General features: G+C 32.1%; 1 protein-coding gene across 7 annotated transcripts in view; it reads right to left on the bottom strand.

The window, feature by feature from the left end:
* The window catches only part of LOC132716086 (tyrosine-protein phosphatase 99A-like), a 44,779-nt gene extending 27,412 nt beyond the window's left edge, over positions 1–17,367 (bottom strand). For 3 of the 7 annotated variants that reach the window (XM_060699249.1, XM_060699252.1, XM_060699253.1), the window contains exons 1-5: positions 12,113–12,232; positions 10,255–10,334; positions 9,679–9,831; positions 8,178–8,378; positions 7,268–7,366 (exon numbers count right to left, since the gene is read on the bottom strand). In XM_060699249.1, coding sequence (XP_060555232.1) covers positions 7,268–7,366; positions 8,178–8,378; positions 9,679–9,831; positions 10,255–10,306 — 505 coding nt within the window. In that variant the 5' untranslated portion in view covers positions 10,307–10,334; positions 12,113–12,232. Of the gene's footprint in view, positions 1–4,926; positions 4,948–7,267; positions 7,367–8,177; positions 8,379–9,678; positions 9,832–10,254; positions 10,335–12,112; positions 12,233–14,066; positions 14,128–17,079 lie in introns of those variants that run through there. The other 4 variants (XM_060699251.1, XM_060699250.1, XM_060699254.1 and 1 more) reach the window with 4 other exon arrangements.
* Between the last annotated feature and the right edge of the window lie 945 nt (positions 17,368–18,312).

The raw sequence follows: 18,312 nt of genomic DNA, 5'->3' as shown, positions 1-18,312 counted from the left end.
AAAACACAGGTTAACATCTAAATTCTTCCCACATAAATTTTACCATATATATATAATTATTCCTAAATATTTAGAAATAGTAACACTAAAGGAACAGTGAAATAATCACATCAAATGTCAATTACTCAAGATTTATTTTCAATTTTGCTGCCAAACATAGAAGTTTCATAAGTAAATGCTTAAATTTGAGTCAAATATGATTCTCTTTACTACTTTCGTTCTATAATGAGTATTGTGACTTTACAGTATAAACCTACCTGTTTACCTATTTGTTTGTCTGGGTATCATGTGTTAAAATTGGATAAAAAAGAACAACAGAAAAACCAACAAACAAGTCTCTTTCTCTGAAAGTAATCACCTACTAATCCAATATGATTTCTGAATCAGCGGTGACAGACAAATAACCATGAGACTCTGTCACTCAATGTTGAATATCAACTGTAACAGAGATGTTTCGTCTAGCTTTAGGACTGAACCAGCTACCTATGAGGAACCAAGTTGCTGCTCAGCCTATTGAGCTTACTGGCAGGCAGAAAATATTATGAAAATTTCTCAAAAAAAATTATAAAATGTTTTTGCCCAGATTTAATGATGGGCTATTACATTAAAGGGATTTAGTGTGGTTAGAGTTAATTCATACACAAAGAATTACTTGACTGTAGAAATAACATTACAAGATACATATACTCTACTGTGATTATCCTAAACAGGAAACTAAAAGTTAACCACTTGTACAATATGAAAAGACACAATCAATACAAAAATCAGGAAATATGTTAGTATGACATTAATAATAAGAAAATGTTTTGAGTATATGAATGGAAAAAATAGCTACAACAAAACAATGGAAGAAAAATAACGATGAGTGATTGCAGTTTTTATAATAAATACATGTATGACTGATTATTAAGTCTACTGTACATAAAAAAATGAATATAATTATTATCTAGAAGTACAATGGGATTTCATGATACAAAGTTTCACAATAAATTTTTTTTTAAATGATGATAGTACATGGGAATGTGGGAAAATACATGTAATTATTAACTATCTTCTGAAATATATAACATTTATGAGCTAGATAAATTTGCAATAAATATACAATGTTTATATACACATGCTGTTATCTTGTCTTGCATATCTATTATCTAACATGCCAAATTAAAGTGACATGTTCACAAGCAGATGAAATTTCGGGCAATCACCCTTAAATGTCTGAAAATATTGAGTGCTGACTACACTAGAAATTTTTTGTTTGTTGGTTTGGGTTTTACGTCACACCAACACAGTATAGGTATTATGGTGACTTTCCAGCTTTATTAGTAGAGGAAGACCTCAGGCACCCTCCCATGTATTATTAGGGGCATGAACAGGTGCCTGAGTAGAACCACTGACGTTCTGTAAGCTAGCTGGATAGCTTCCTCACATGAAGAATCCGAAATCTCTGTCGGGATTCAAACCCAAAGCGTTGAGGGGCAAATGGTTTGAAGTCAACAACCTTAACCATTCCGCCACATAGATAAAGCTACAGAATAGTTTTGTTCTGAGTACTGCCTTTATTCATTACTCTTAATTAAATAGCAATAAACTAAAACAAAGGAAATTTATTAAAGTTTGAAAGTATACTGATGATATTTTCATATGTCTCTCCCTATCTGCATAGACCTTGTCTTAAACTTAACAAATGAGCCGCGTCACGACAAAACCAACATAATGGGTTTGCGACCAGCATGGATCCACACCGGCCTGCACATCCATGCAGTCTGATCAGGATCCATGCTGTTTGCTATCGGTTTCTCTACTTGTTATACGGTTTGTAAGCAAACATCATGGATCCTGATCAGACTGCGCGGATGCTCAAATGTTGGCACTGCAGTAGATAATCATTTTTCAAGTCATGATTTCATCTGAACAGTGAGAACAGGTCACTTTAAGAACTTTATTAAATATTCAATACATTAGTAAACAATCCAATCACATCTTTTACACTAACATCATTTCATATATATTAAAAAAAACAAACAATAACAACAGGTCAACTTTCAAGATGGCATTGAAATAAAATTGAACATTTTTTTATGTGTGGAAAACTGAAGGCTTTAAAAAGATAAAAAGATATTATCCTGAAAATGTAAACTCATAAAAAAGCTACTGACTTTGCTTGATGAAATATATTATGTGTATTACATACTTCATACATAAATTTGTAAGTGAATTGATTTGAGCAATTATGACAATTGACAAGACTTCACGAATCAACAATGAAGAATTAGTTGAATGTGACCACAGATTACAGTATTTTAGTCCTCCCTGACCCACATACAAACAAAATCTCTGACCTTTTACTAAACCACATTAAAAGCTAAATTTCTTGTTTCCATTAAAGACAACTCTTTAGGGTGAACAGTCTTATCACAGTAATGAATTTCTTTATAACTTAAAATATTGAGACAATTAAATGCTTAACAAAAATGTTAACTTAAATTAAAATTTTAAGTATAATACTACAGGACCTTTATGCAATGGCATACTCACAAACAGTAAAACAACATTATCATTTATCCTAAAGGAAAAAGGAGTCATTTTACTTTGAGAAAATCCTAACCTAGTCAAATGATTTTTAGTACTGTACCATACATGGTCTTGTTAACAGTTTATCTCTCATTTCATTTTGTTTGGTTTTTTCCATGCACCAACACAATTTAGGTCATAAAGCGCCAAAAAAAAAGAGATGATTTAACCTTTGGTGTTACTAACTCAAAACAAAGCCAGTGGTCAAAACCAACTCACCTGCTGGAGCTTAGAGATGCATAGAAACAGCAATTTTTGACCCATTTTTCTTGCCTCTTTCTATCACGTAGGGATAAATGATGCCTGCAATTCTGATACCTTAACCCATAAAGCAACCCCTCAGTCACAAGGGTTGGGTCATTTATATTGGGTCACCTAGCAGTTAGCATGGTAGTCTGGTCAGATTGCATAGACACATATATGTTTGCTTTTACATGCAGCATAGACATGTTATTTATTATTATTATATATATGAACAATATTCAAAACAACCCCTGCAGAGCAAAATTCTTCTGGTGACTATCATTTTATTTGTTGTTGAGAGGTGATGAGAGGTTAAATCTCTATCTTAGGAAGAAATGATACTGTTGTTTTAAAAGATTATTGCTATACAAAGGACTGTTTTGCCGAGGTGGTGCTGTGGTCCAAAGAGTTGTCTTGAATGGAAACATTTAAATTAATAACATGGAAAATCAAAATACAGAACCTGGTAAAAAATACTTCAAATATTCTGGAACCATCCATGACTTATATGAACTAACTGTAAATTTCAGAAATGATTGTGAAGAATGAGTAATTTTTATGATAAACATTTGTGACATGATTTTAATAATTGCCAGCTTATCTTCTGTTGTTTTGTTTTATTTTGAACTAGTTTTATTTCATTTATCAAATATACAGAATTACTGAATATCAATTTTTCATCTGCCTTAAAAAAAACAATTTACCCTGACGTTCAATCATAAAATTTTATATCAATATGTCGTTTACGTTATTCTGCCTCAGTTACACTATAAGTAACACTAGAAAGGTGACATATGAATTTTCAAGAATTTAAGTGTGATCTGAAAAACTACAAATAAAATCATTCAAGATAACCTGGCATACATTGTAAAAAAACTGTCTCATTATAACCTCAACCAATAACCATCTTCTAATCTCCTTCTAAACTGTCTTCTAAACTCTAACAACTTCTGTAAATCTTCTGTTTTATTCTTGGTTACACAAAAACTAAATAAACCTTTTCCATAGTAATGTTAGTCTGCTTCCATAGAAACCAAAAAAAACATTATTGTATAGACAAATCCATTTTCTCATTACCTACAGGAAGTTATTTTGAGATTGTTTGTTTAATGAATTTATCAACAATAGCAGCCACCAATGTTTCAAAGTAAAAAGATTTCAAGTAAAAAAATCTGTTCCCAGAACAGAAATTCAAGTAAAAATGTATGAAATGATCCCTTGGGTAACTGACATGTTAGAAATATTCAGTAAGGTTTCTCTAATGTATATAATTGCATCATCCACCTTAAAATTGCACAGATTTTATATTTACATGAATATAGAAACATATTTAACATTGCTGATTTCCCTCTTTGTAACCATATGAGCTACATAAACTCAATTCTTATTTGTCCCTTCATTATACTTAAGTTAGCTGTTAATATCAACATTCAAAATTTTCTTGTAACCTATCAAGGCAGTTCATTCATCAAAAGCTTGTAAAAATATGCCAAACTTTATCACTTTCCTTGTTATCACAATCAAGTTTCACATCATATTAACCAGTCTATTTTCTGTACTGGCAAGAAAGATACAAGTTAAAATATATAGTCTCCCAAGAAAGGTACAGTGAGCTGATGTAAAATGTGCTTGTACTCACAAGACAGGGTACATATTAAATTGTATAGGCTTGCAAGACAGGGTACAGTGATTTCGTTTATAAACTGTGAGTTTGCGTTGCACTGACTTGTATAAATCAGCTGTATAAATCATGTCAACAGCCTGCTTAATTATGGTAAAGAAAAATTGACAAAGTTTGTTTAATTTATACAAGCTTTTGATGGCTGAAAATCCATATCAGATATATTTTAACTGCTATTATTCTAAAAAAAATTGTCAAAAGTCTATTAGTTACTGAATTATCAAAACAAAACAGTTGCATGCACATATTAATAAAAAAATTCCAACACTCTTGGTGAAAGAAATTAGGAAAATGAAACAATTTGAGTTGATTGGTCAATCGTTATTGATATGTAGCCATGCTAAGAATTGAGTGAATGTTTCCCGGCCTATAACAAGTATTATCTACAACATCTAGCATCCTAGAGACGTCATTAGAATAGGCATACTCACCATAAGGGAACCGACGATCGCCTACATGCATAATATTTAGCAATTACTCTTTTAAACTACACATCAATATACATGTACTATCTTATCTCAGTGGCAGACCACTACCTAGATATTACTAATTTGGCAGGTACAATAGATCATGTTTTGAGGTACAAATGTAACAATGCATCCAAATTCATCAAAACATGTTTTACACTTCAACTCTTTTAACAGGGCTCTCTGTTGAGTCAGAGTTTCTCGAATCAAAGACTCTTTGGCCAAAATTTTCACGAGTCAAATCATTTTTTTTTTCAAGTGTCATTTGACTACATGAATCATTACAGTTACAAAATTACTGTATTGGCGGTAAATTTGTGCAGATTCTCAAGTCTAAATTGATAATATTTAACACACAGGCATGAGTATCGGACCTAGGAAGAAAAAAAATGACCAGATTGATAAAAAATCCTGTGTACATCTTAAATGTGACAGAAACCAAAAAAAAAAAAATGTAAAGTATGACCCCTTTACTTATAGTACATTTTTAAAGGGGGTCATATTTTACTCCATTTTTTTGTATAAAGTTACTTTATATTCAGATTTTTCTTTACAAATAAATAAGGTAGACACTCATTCATTCATAATTGTAATCAATATTTACATCTCATTGTTCTCTTTACAAAGTAAAAAATATATCTTATCTGAATATGACTATGGAAGGAAAACGGAAACTGTTAGATGGCTGGGACATAGAACAAAAATATGACCTGCTTTATAGTTAAAGTCAAGTGCATACTGAGTAAGCTGTATGTTTTCTACAAAAAGTCCTTTATACACAAAATAAATCATGCTTATATATACTAGGGTAAAAACTTAAGCATATACCAGGTACATATAAACACATATCTCATGCTCATTTTAGCTTTTTCATGACACATAGCTATATGAGCCGCGTCGCAACAAAGCCAACCCAATGCATTTGCGACCAGCCTGCGCATCCGCACAGTCTGATCAGGATCCATGCTGTTCGCTTAAAAACCCTATTACAAGTAGAGACACTGATAGCGAAAAGCATGGATCCTGATCAGACTGCGCAGAAGTGCAGGCTGGTCTGGATCCATGATGGTCGCAAACACATTACGTTGGTTTTATCATGACACGGCTCATATTATATTGTATATTTATTGTTTACATAAAGTGACAGTAGATCTGCACCTCTCTATGAACAAAACAATTACATGCATAGCCATTTAAACTTCTGTTTGTAGTTAACAGAAGTAGATGTTATCTTTGTCTCTGATTTTGTGTAACAGACATGGAAGTTGAATTTTTTCATTGTTAAATTTGGTATAGATTATTTTATCAGACTGCTGTAATGTGTGAGCTCACGTTGCTCTAATCCTGCCTCTCCCTTGTTTTCTAGCCTGGTCTGAATCTGAATCAACAGTCTATTGTTTTATTCCTTTTTTGTAGGAAATAATGCTTAAGTTATTTATGTTCATTTCACAGAGTGCAGGGTCAAGATAAGATTCCTAATTTGAACTATCAAAAGTAATATTTTTATATTGATGGCATATGCTAATCATTTTATAAATGCGTAACATTTAAGTACAAAACACATGACTAAGGCTATGGCTTATAATAAAGCTTAATCAACAAAATTTAATGGACAAAAGAACTGAACAAAAAAAAACAACAACATTCAAAGAAAGCACACTCCATTCAACCCAAATGCCATGTATATGCTGAAACAAATCAAATAATGGATTTAAATCATAAACTGAAACTTAAACAACAGATTAGTAGAGGTGAGTTACAACAACACTGGAACTGAATGATGATTGGACAACATAAAGTTTAACATTTCAACAAATCTACGACCAACTGGTACTAAAAAATGGTCACCTTGTCTGATAAAAAGTAATATAACTGACTGACAACAGTTTTTGATAAAATGTTTAAAGAGAAATTCTTTATAAACATGACGTTGCTGCTAATGTAATGCTACATGTCATGTACTTTATGTTTTCTAATGAAGTAAGAGCATGTGCTGTTTGAATGTAACCTTCATATCAATTAATATTAACACAGTGTTTAATAATTAAAATTTCTGCTAAATATTTTTTATTTAGAGGACACTGATATATTTCAAATAATAGATGGCAAACTTCTTTTTTTATATTCTGTCTTTCCTAAATTTGGAAATGATTAACTTCAATGTCACAAAATTATATCACAAAATTACCAAAAAGCTAGGTACACATGCAAATGTTTTACACAGACTTTTTATCAGACAAGTTTATAAAACAAAGTAAATTATAACAACATTGATGAGTGCATCCTAAAGATTTCTGTATCTCACCATCAGAAATGGTAACATTTTCATCTATGACATCATCTATGACATCATCAATGACATCATAGTCATCAAACTCTTCAGAAAGAGACACGTTTTGCAGTTCTGTAAATAACATATGAGACTTGTTCACACACACACATACACACACAAAGAACTGGCAAAACTAACAACCAATTTCTTACCAAACATTAATATTGAGTATGTATGTCACACAAAAAGGAGGAAAATTTTTAGTTTTTCACTTCAGAGTCTTTTCAAAGTAAAACCCCATTTTACAATAATCTCATGAAGATAAAGGAGAAAGTGATGCACACCTTAGAATGAAAAACATTTAAGAAAATGTACTGTACATGGGACAAATTGCCCCTGGTCAACATTTTACAGCTTAAAAAATGAATTCAGTTTCATAAAAAAGATGTTTTGTACAGTTTTATTCCTATATTTTTATCAAACTAAGGAAAAGCTTCCATCAACAAATGAATTTAAACACCGATTTTATCATTATATTTATTGAAATTATTTGCAGAAATTTCATTTTGTAAAAACACTATCCAGTAAAGACATGTTACATGTGTACATGTTCTATCATTTTACCATTTTCGAGTTATGGACCTATGATCCTATCTTTGTAATTGCTTGTTCAACTTGGGCCCAGATACATAGAATTAAAATTTTTACCAAAATGTTTGATGCAAATTTTGAAAGGATCCTTTATGTACTAATTGTATCTGTTTTAAATTTTTATCTTCTCTTAAAACACCACAAATTGCACATAAAAGTCAGAAATCAGAACTTCATAGAAATATTCATTTGGAGATAAAAGTAACAGCAAACATTACAAGCGTATAGAAAATCTCTGTATACGAGCCACTCAGTGAAAATATTATAACCCTACACTCTATATCACACCTACCTTGAACTATCAATTCTGTTGATTTTGCCTCTTCAAAGAATTCCAAGGCACCGTTTACTTGTTTCTTAAAGCTCTTCCTACATGTAAAATTACCACCGTCCTCCGACTGCACTCTAGAAATAATTAGAGAAGAGTTGTCCCCAGATATTGTAAACTTGTTTTCATCACTTGGTTCTCTGTGCTTGATTTGCCCATTTTTATCTGAAATGTTTTATTACACACATATGTAAAAAGTTTTCAAATTTATATAAATATTTTTTATTAGTTTATTTAAGTCACACTTCCACTGTAAATGTCATATGGCAACTTTCTAGCGATACTGGTGAAGGAAGACCTCTTTTTACATAAACATATATTTAACTGGTATATAATCATTTATTATATACTAATTACTCATAAATAAAATATTGAGAAATATTGAGGAAATAAAATGCGTATTTTCATTTTCCATATTTTCACTGTAAAAATTTATTTTTCACTGCAGTGAAACATATTTTCCGTAATTTCACTGGTGTGTTGCCAAACTACTTTCTTTTAAATTCTGCCAGTACACAAAATTTCAGGAAGAGTCTTTCAAATTTTACTGTCAGAAAGGAGAAAAATGTATATAATAAACAGAAAATTCAAGTTTTTTTTATAAATACATGATTTATTTTCATCTAGTGGCATGAAAATTACCATATTTCACTAGTGGCTACCGCCACTCATGAAATATTTATTTTCATACCACTTGATGAAAATAAACCATGTATTTATAGAAAAACTTGAATATCCTCTATATGTAGAGTATATTTTGTATTAAAAAAAATCAAATAGTAGCCACATAGCAAAATAATCTACAGGAGAAAAGGAAATATTACATTATTTAAATAAGACAATACAAAAATAACGTATTATGGTCCACATTAAAACAGATGAATATGTGTAATAATTTCTATACTTTTAAGTCTTATCTGAAAAAAAGATCACATTATGAAGCTAGTTTTAACAGTATACTGGTGCCTCATATTTCTGTGGTACCCATATTTCCAAGGTATTAGGCATAAACAGTCTCAAATGCCTCATAGACTTCATGCAACTGCCAGGAGTTTAACTTTCATTTTCTTATTCTATTTTTATTGAAATGTAACATATACAATGTAGGCAATACATTAAGAAATTTTTAAAAAAAGACTCATGCCTAAGTTTTTGGACTACAACAACAGCATGACTGAGTTCAATGTTTTCTTAGAAAAGGTCGAGCTTAAATTGATTTCTTCATGGCAAGGTTGTAAGTTAACCCAACACTATCATATCTACAGCAACGTTTTACCTATTGATGATGAAAATCCTAAAGTGTAAACACATTATTAATTCAGACAGGAGAGCATTTTATTAAATACATAGCTTCCTCATATCATCAAGTTTGAGGTTCCAAGATCAGGTAGGAAATACAAGTGAAGGAAATTGTAATGAATTGTTGTATTTTCTTCAAAATTGCTATCTTATAGAAAGAGTTTACCTTTATAAAGAATATAAACTGTTTCTTTGTACCACATAAACAATTCAAGTTCCTCATCCAGTGGGAAGTTCAGTTCACATGGTATACTTGCAGTCTGATTCAATGGGCTGTATACCACACCTGGGCTTCTTGGAAATACTAAACTTGCGCACCCTGTAACCAAAACTTTAAACATTATGGACTAACCTCCTTTATTTAAATTGATGATACTTTTGTTTTATGATTCTAACTTCATTCTTCATTTTGATAACAATAATGGATTAATGCCAAGAGTTAAAATGACAATAATTCTGATATGCTATTAAATACCATTGTATTGTAAAATTCATATCGCAAGTCTATCCGCTTTAAAGTCAAAGGCTTTTAAATTATACTTTATCTTCATTACAAAGAAGCCAAAACACAGACTGACATGCATTACTATGTATTTAAATTATGTTACATTCATGAAAGTCAAATGGTATAACAGTTCAAGTACAGTCATATACATATGTGTGTCAAGTTATGTTCTTTAAAATGTTTAAGATATCCACTTTACTGTAAATTATAAATTAATATAAACATATGATATTTTACCTGCAGTACATAACAGTGCAATGAAAATAAGCCCATGTTCCCAAATAGTCATCGTGTAGGCAAAATGTGCATCACACTCACTGAAAATAAATTCATACAAACTCTAAATTAATGCTCAAAATTGCAAGACATTTGAACTGCATAACCAGGGCTCGCGCTGGCAGGAGCCAATGAGCAAATTGGCTCCAAAATAATTAAATTGGCTCAAGAAAATCACGATTGGCTCAAACTTACGAAAAGTATGACTTTTGGAATCTCCAGTCTAAATTTAGCATTTTCTATTTTAAGAATGGAAAAGTACACATCTGGTTTTCCATCTAAAACTTCCGTTTTATCACTTCTTATCTCAAAACACAGCGACACAGTCAACTTTTTGTGGGTCATTGACTGGTTTATATTTGTAACTTCCGTTCCGAACGAAATATTGATATGAACAGTAACATAGTCTAATACACTGAAGGTGTGTTTACATGTTTATCAGCTGATAAATACGACACTAATTGGTGTGAAAAATACCTGTAGCAGATTGTTGAATAGGCACCGGATAATTGGTCTTAATATTCAATATGAAACAATAACTAGCGACATCTCAAGATTATCGCTAATCAAATCAGCATTTTGGGTATGAAAAGGCGACAAATTATGTTCTGCAGTTGGCAACTTGACCAGTATATTTCATCGTTGTTGATAAACAGATCGAAGTAATTAGGAGTTGATAGAGTTATTGTTGTTGATTTTTTTTTTGGTGGTGGAGGGAGGGGGTGTTATTGCCAATAAAATCCAGGGCCAAAACACCATTTTTGAGGAAGGGGCCTCGGCCTTTTCCTTGGAGAAAATATGCGTGATTTTAGCATATTAGCATATTTTAACATTCCTAAACCAGGAGTAAAAAAAACTATATTATAACCATAAAAAGTACCAGTTTTATAAAGGTATATATGGGGTAAAGAGTTAAACAACACCTTGGGCCAATAAATCTTGCGCAAGGGACTGTGGGTCTGGACTGGGAAATTATCTATTTTTAGAGCTGCTTATATTCCTCTGTAATTTTTAATTACCTAATACTGGGAAATCAAAGGATGGGTTCGCAAAGCTGGCTTGGGCTTGCCCAGCTATAGACTACATGTGTACATTTAAATTTTAAATGGAAATCAAGTGAACTGTGAAAAACAATTAAAAAATATATAGATTTCCATACTACATATAAGTGAAATTTTCAGTGTCATGTCTAGTTGGGCGCCGTCATTTTCAATGTAACTAAATGATAACAGGCTGAGTATTCCAATAACAGAAAAATCACAACTTTTTGGCTAAATAATATTTGTTGAGGTGTTCCAAGTGAAAATGGGAGCGGTGCATGAATTTGATGAAATACTGAATGCAACCTATAAAACGGAAAATGTAAAAAAATATGAAAGACTTCCACGTTCATAGGCTTTGCCTAATTCCATATTAGAGATAAGGTCTAGCAGTAGGAGATTGCCTGTTCTAGCTTCTAGTACTAACTAGTATATTTCTAGTTCTACATGAAATTATAAGCTACTCCTGAATAATCAAAAAGATTCAAAATAATTTATGAACATTACCGTCAATTCTTCATTTCAAAACACTTTCAAGAGTAAGCAAGTAATCTAAATTATTTTGAGAAAAAAGAAAAAGAATTTAAGTTCTTAATTTTTCTGTCCTCATAATGATGATATCGGGCCGATATCTAGCTGGCCTCTATTTACTATAACTAGTATAAGGCTCTTATTAAAATTATTTGTCACTTGTGACTCATTTGATTGTTTTTAAGTCATTGTAAAGGCTAAAATACTCATTTTAAGCACGATTACATTATCAATTGAATAACTCAAACCTTTCTTAAAGACCCATAATAATACAGTCGTTTGTATATCGAGAAATTTAAAATTATAATCGATCACAAAATTATCCGACCGTCCGCCATATTGGTTTCTCTTACTTCCGGTAAACATAGTGTTTACTTTACGACATGTGAATTTTAATTTGCGGATCTGTATACCGGAAGTCTGAATGAAATGAAGTAAATAATTCATGGTGGGCTTGAACAGATAAAGCATTTATCTATAATTATTTTTATTAATTCAATTATTAAGGTATTATCATTAAGAAATAATATCATTAAGAATTGATTTTACGGCAAAGAAATTAAAAATAAACCCAAACCACCAGCCCTCCACTCCTCGATACCTCAAAAACTGTAATAAAACTTCCCAAATATTTGCTCTTCCCTTTTATTTACATTTGGCGAGTAAAAATAAACCGGTAAACGAAGCTCATGGAGGTATATGTGTATACTTCATTAGTCAATTAGGAAAATTCAATGATAAATGTATAAAAATGTGACGAAATATTTCATTCATTCATTCATTCATTCATTCATTCATTCATTCACTCATTCATTCATTCATTCATTCATTCATTCATTCATTCATTCATCTGCCTCTAATGTTAACACCCTCCCTATCCACCCCGCGAGGACGCAGACACGAAGGCATTCGGCACGTCATGCAAAAGTAAAAGCCATCTGGCAATCTGTTACAGTGAAATATGTTCAATATGGCTAACAGTCATATTGAACTGGTGAAACAATATTAGGGGATAGATTGGTCCATTGGAAGAATTTGCTTGGAAAGGACGTCTGTTACCTCGCTATAGTTCAGCATGTGGGTGTGTCGGCCCGGGAGGCTCTCCCTAATAGGGTGAGTTATTCTTCTATGGGGATAGCGACCATATCGTGTTTTTAGACCAACAACATGCGGAGACTCTACAGTAACTACGACGAAGATCTAGTCTGCACCATATAAGAATCTGTAACATCTGATAATTTATCATACTCAATATATCTTCCTAAGTCACACAAAACTATAGTCTAAGGACCACAATGGAAATAAGAGTTTGTTTTTAACTCTTTTTGTGTTATTCTTGATATCCTTGTTTGGCATGGCTATTTATCAATTCACATTTCTTCTTTCTGTTTTAATATGATTCATGAGGGGCCATGTAACGTTATTCCATTGTACAATGTATATTGAAAATAATCTAAAGTGCGTCTAAAGCCAGACTTGACCCAACGCTTATATACATGTATACTTTTCACAGATTGTCTGATCAGTTTAAGTTTGACAAAGGCGGAACCATGCAGGCTTCAGATGCATATTCTAGTTGTCTTACATGCCATATGGACTTAAGGGGTTCTGAGTTTTTCTTTATATTACGATGTAAGAAACCAAAAGAAACCAAAAGTTTGGTTTGCGTCTTTGGTTGACCTGTTTACTTGATAGATGATTCTGTAAGAAGAAAATTTGCGATACAAATAGATCTAGCAAAGAAAAATAAAATATGTATATCGTGCAAAATTTAAAGTGCCCATGATTGGTCAAATATTTCATTAACTTTAATTTTCAAGGAACGTAACCTGCATCTTCACACAAGACGCTGGATTGTACATAGAGGAGTGTAAAATTAAGGACTTGGCTTCCCTTGTTTTCTGTGAAATATAATTATTACGTGTTTCCTTATTTTATACATTGTAATATTTCAATGTTAAGCCACTGTTTATAAATGAAAATAAAGTTGTAAACGAGTTGTTTTTTGGTCAAATTTAGTGTTGCGATAAAAAGAATCTAACATTCGTTGTGTCTTAATGTAAACTTTTATGAAACTCATCTTAACAGTAAAATGTAATTATTAAGTTCGACAGAGACAGAATAGCTCGCTAAATAACATTTTCACGAACTCGTTACATCAAATAACAACTCATAGGTATACAAATTTATATCAATGCAAACCTTTGATGGATTCCGAATAATTCCAAATACTATATTAATATATAAAATGTTCGCTTATTAATCTTCCTGCTGTTAAGTATACTATTCTTCAAACGTTTGTACAAGATCGTCATTTTCCGTATTACAGAGTGCTCGTTACTAATGACTTTTTGTTGCTTCATCTTAGAAAGTCACGGAAATTAGGGGCGAAATATGCCGAAAGTTCACGAGTGTACGTATATGACCTTTCTACCGGACATATAATAATATATAATAATACATGTTAGTCATCTTAGATTTCGTAGAAGTCTATTTTAAACAATGGAAACAAAATCCACGAAGCATACTTATGTTATGGAAAAAAATAATAATCCTCTTGGCAATTGAGCCGCGTCACGACAAAACCAACATAATGGGTTTGCGACCAGCATGGATCCAGTTTCTCTACTTGTTATAGGGTTTGTAAGCGAACAGCATGGATCCAAATCAGACTGCGCGGATGCGCAGGCTGGTCTGGATCCATATGCTGGTCGCAAACCCATTATGTTGGTTTTGTCATGACGCGGCTCAATTTATAATAGTTATATGCTGCACGCGGTCTGCTATGTATTGTGAAAAATGTTTGAGCATTGCCATGATTTAAAGCTTATTACAACATCTATCGTTTTAAATAAAATTAATATACATACTGTCCGTGCTATAGTTCAATAATTTCATGTAACATTTTACCTATTTTGGCAGTTATTTAGTAAGTCAAATAATATACAATTTCTCCATTAGTTCAACCTCCTTGTTTTCTAGCCTCCCCTTTCTCCCTTGTTTGACAGTATACGTATCATATTTTCTGCTATAAAATTGTGTCATGTTGACAAGTTTTATTGTATCATTGTATATGTATGTGTTTGTGCAGCAAGAAACGTCATGTTTCCGTTACCAAATAAAATATTTTGAATCTTGAATCTTTAAAAGTTGCCACGCACGCACGCACTAATGAACACACAAACATTGCTTGTATAAATAGAAAAACAGAATCCTAATGAGACGATTTGTTTGAAGGTTAGTAGAGAAAACTTCCGCGAAAACGGTCACATCACGTCAGATACCTCCGATCGAATTATCACGGGGGACCGGCTTCATATGGTTCACTGAAATGTGCATCGGTTAGAGAGATATCCGTGGCTTCCGGTTAAACATAATTATGATGGTTAAACTCCCATAAGTGGACGCCATTTACAGGAAATTGCACGTTAAAGTTTACAATTTTGAGTTATTTTTGATGAATATGAACAAATCTAAATGCTATTCGACCCTTATACAGTTCCTTTAATTATATATTATTTTTATTTTATTATTATTATTATTATTATTATTATTATTATTATTATTATTATTATTATTATTATTATTATTATTATTATTATTCACACTATATTCATGTATTGTCACTTAATGCAGCCTTTTTTGTCGTGGGTTTAGGTGTGTAAAAAATACAACGTAAGATGAAAGAAAATGACTGAAAGTAAGCCTAAAAGACTGTAAATCCCACAACACAATGCTGACCTAATTGTTTGGAAATCATCAACGAAAGAAGATAAGTAAGGCCAAAATTCAAATTGTGATTCATATGTGGATATGTGTTCCATATCCAAACACAGTTATACTCGGAATCTCTTCTTCGCTTAATACAAAATACATTGGCAGTTAACAAGCATTATAAAAAGAAACAAAAATGAAAGCTGAACATGTTTAAAATTTGACATCAGTATCAATAAAATGATTTTTATTTATACCATGTAATCTATGTTAATATTACTTTACTTTTTTTAAACAATTGACATTGGATGTAATATACAGTGACACAAACATAATCATTTATTTGACCTTGAAAAAGTACTCGTTCATCAAGTTAATTTATTTTTAATTGTAATATTGATATGTCCTTTTCAATCTTACTCAACAAATATATATATAAATCACATTTGTTACTGGTAAAGGTTTTATTTTTATAAGACATTGCGAGTGTTTTGATTTTACTTCATTAAATTTGATGCTGGATATGGAACCTATATCCACATATGGATTACAGTATTTATTTCAACTATTATTCTATTCATACGTCATATATGGAGCCTGCGTATAAACAAGTCGTGTGAGTCAAATTATGGCTGTCTTGGTTTGGTTTGCTTGAGTACAAATTGTACAACAGTATTGCTGCCCTATGGTTCAACATGTTGGCGAGGGTAAATAAACGAGCCGCGTCATGACAAAACCAACATAATGGGTTTGCGACCAGCATGGATCCAGACCAGCCTGCGCATCCTCGCAGTCTGATCAGGATCCATGCTGTTCGCTTACCAACCCTATTACAAGTAGATAAACTGATAGCGAACAGCATGGATCCTGATCAGACTGCGCGGATGCGCAGGCTGGTCTGGATCCATGCTGGTCGCAAACCCATTATGTTGGTTTTGTCATGACGCGGCTCAAATCAAACAAATTTAAAGTGTTGTTCACGCATATGGATCGTTTAGTTTAACCGAATTCTAGTATACATGTACAATGTACCTACTTAAAAATCAGAATGTGTTGGGATACTGATACATTAGTTATATCGTATTGGTTTGCTCCAGCACGAATCAATTTTTAGCCGGACTCGGGGACATCGGTCATTTTTAAGACAGCGTGCTCTTTAATGTTGTACTGTTTTCTTTGGGGCACAGGAAGTAAATGCCAATGAAATTATCCGGAGTCATTCATGATTTCCAATTAAATTAACGTCAGTCTGATCAACATGTGGAATATCCAATTCTATCACATGTACATGTATATCTTAAATATTATGATATGTATAGGTGTACAGTTTGCATAACAATTTCATGCGATATTTCGGGGAGTGGAATAGGCGTTGTGTAGATTCCTTCAACTGATATAAGGTCGTGCATGTTAACAAATAGGAAACCCACTTAAGATATTATCTCAGTTTATTATTACAAAAACAAATTTATTGAAAAAAAAAAGATTTACAAAATCTTACCAATTATAAAAAAAATCCTTTTCCAGGTAGCTATGAAGTATTTTTAATCATACACATGTAAATTATCCAATGACTATTGACAAATTAAGACTCAATGTAATCCAAAGTCGAATCTTGCACGCAAATAAAAAAAATCATAGAATTATACACTCCTTCATAAAATTATAAAAATCCATTTTTTAAATCTTTTATAAAAACACATTTTCATAAACTGAAATAAGGTTTTAAAGATCAGTGAATGAAAAAGACGGATGACCAAATAGAAAACTAGACTATTTAATTAACGTATTAAAGTCTGAAAACATATACTTATATTGTCAGAAAAATTAACCTTAACTACTTTCTAGTAGTTTTGCGTGAGCGCATTAATTTGTAAGCGTTAGGTCAGGGACTTTGTATTGTAACATTGTACTATATTGTCCTATTTCCTTTTAGTGTAGTTTCACACAACAATGAAGTTGTGAATGAAACTATAATTTATTGTAACGTATATGCATGTAATATGATATAGCCATATTCACAATATATATTCGATTGTCTTAAGAAAATCTCTTTATCAGCTAGGTAAATCTATGTTTTAATGTCTACGTACATGTCTTTATATTGTGTGATTCCTTAACGAGATAAAGGGAATGGGAGATCAGAGAACATTTATATTACATGCTTTATTAAATAATTGTTCAAATCTATAAATAGATATTATCCAGACATGTGACAGAGTAGGAGAAAGGTAGTCAACATTAATGAACAGCACTGTGTTGCAGTTGTACAAAGTTGCCCTGTACCTCATCCCGCTGCTGTATTGACCGCTAAAGTCGGTGCTAGAGGGGGTGAAAAAAGTTTCACTTTGCATTTATCTCTCATGAACAGACTCTACGATTTTCAACTTTTTGTTTTCATTGCTCTAGATGGATCTTTCATAGAATTAGTTAAAGCGAGAAGCATAGATGATAAATACTAGTTAAAATAGTTAATATCACATAGAAACAAAGATCGACCGCCTTGTACAGTGGTCTCAGAACAAGGTACATTGGTGAACGCTGTCTGCGTGCAATCAACGTTTGCTTGAGTTCCTTAAACCCAGACTATGTAGACGTCATTCCTTCCCGGGTTCGATCTTCAACCGCTTGAGATCGAATTAATTATAAAATCGATATAAGTCGTCCAAACATTTTTTCTTGGAGGGGGACAATTTAACCACATTGTTACGTAGACGCTGGGAAGTTAGCAGTG

This window comes from Ruditapes philippinarum, unplaced genomic scaffold, assembly GCF_026571515.1.
Source record: "Ruditapes philippinarum isolate M1 unplaced genomic scaffold, ASM2657151v2 ctg579_1_1_1_1, whole genome shotgun sequence".
NCBI classification, from domain to species: Eukaryota; Metazoa; Mollusca; class Bivalvia; order Venerida; family Veneridae; genus Ruditapes; species Ruditapes philippinarum.
Note: the sequence above shows the minus strand (reverse complement) of the source record. Positions and strands in the feature narration are given on the sequence as shown.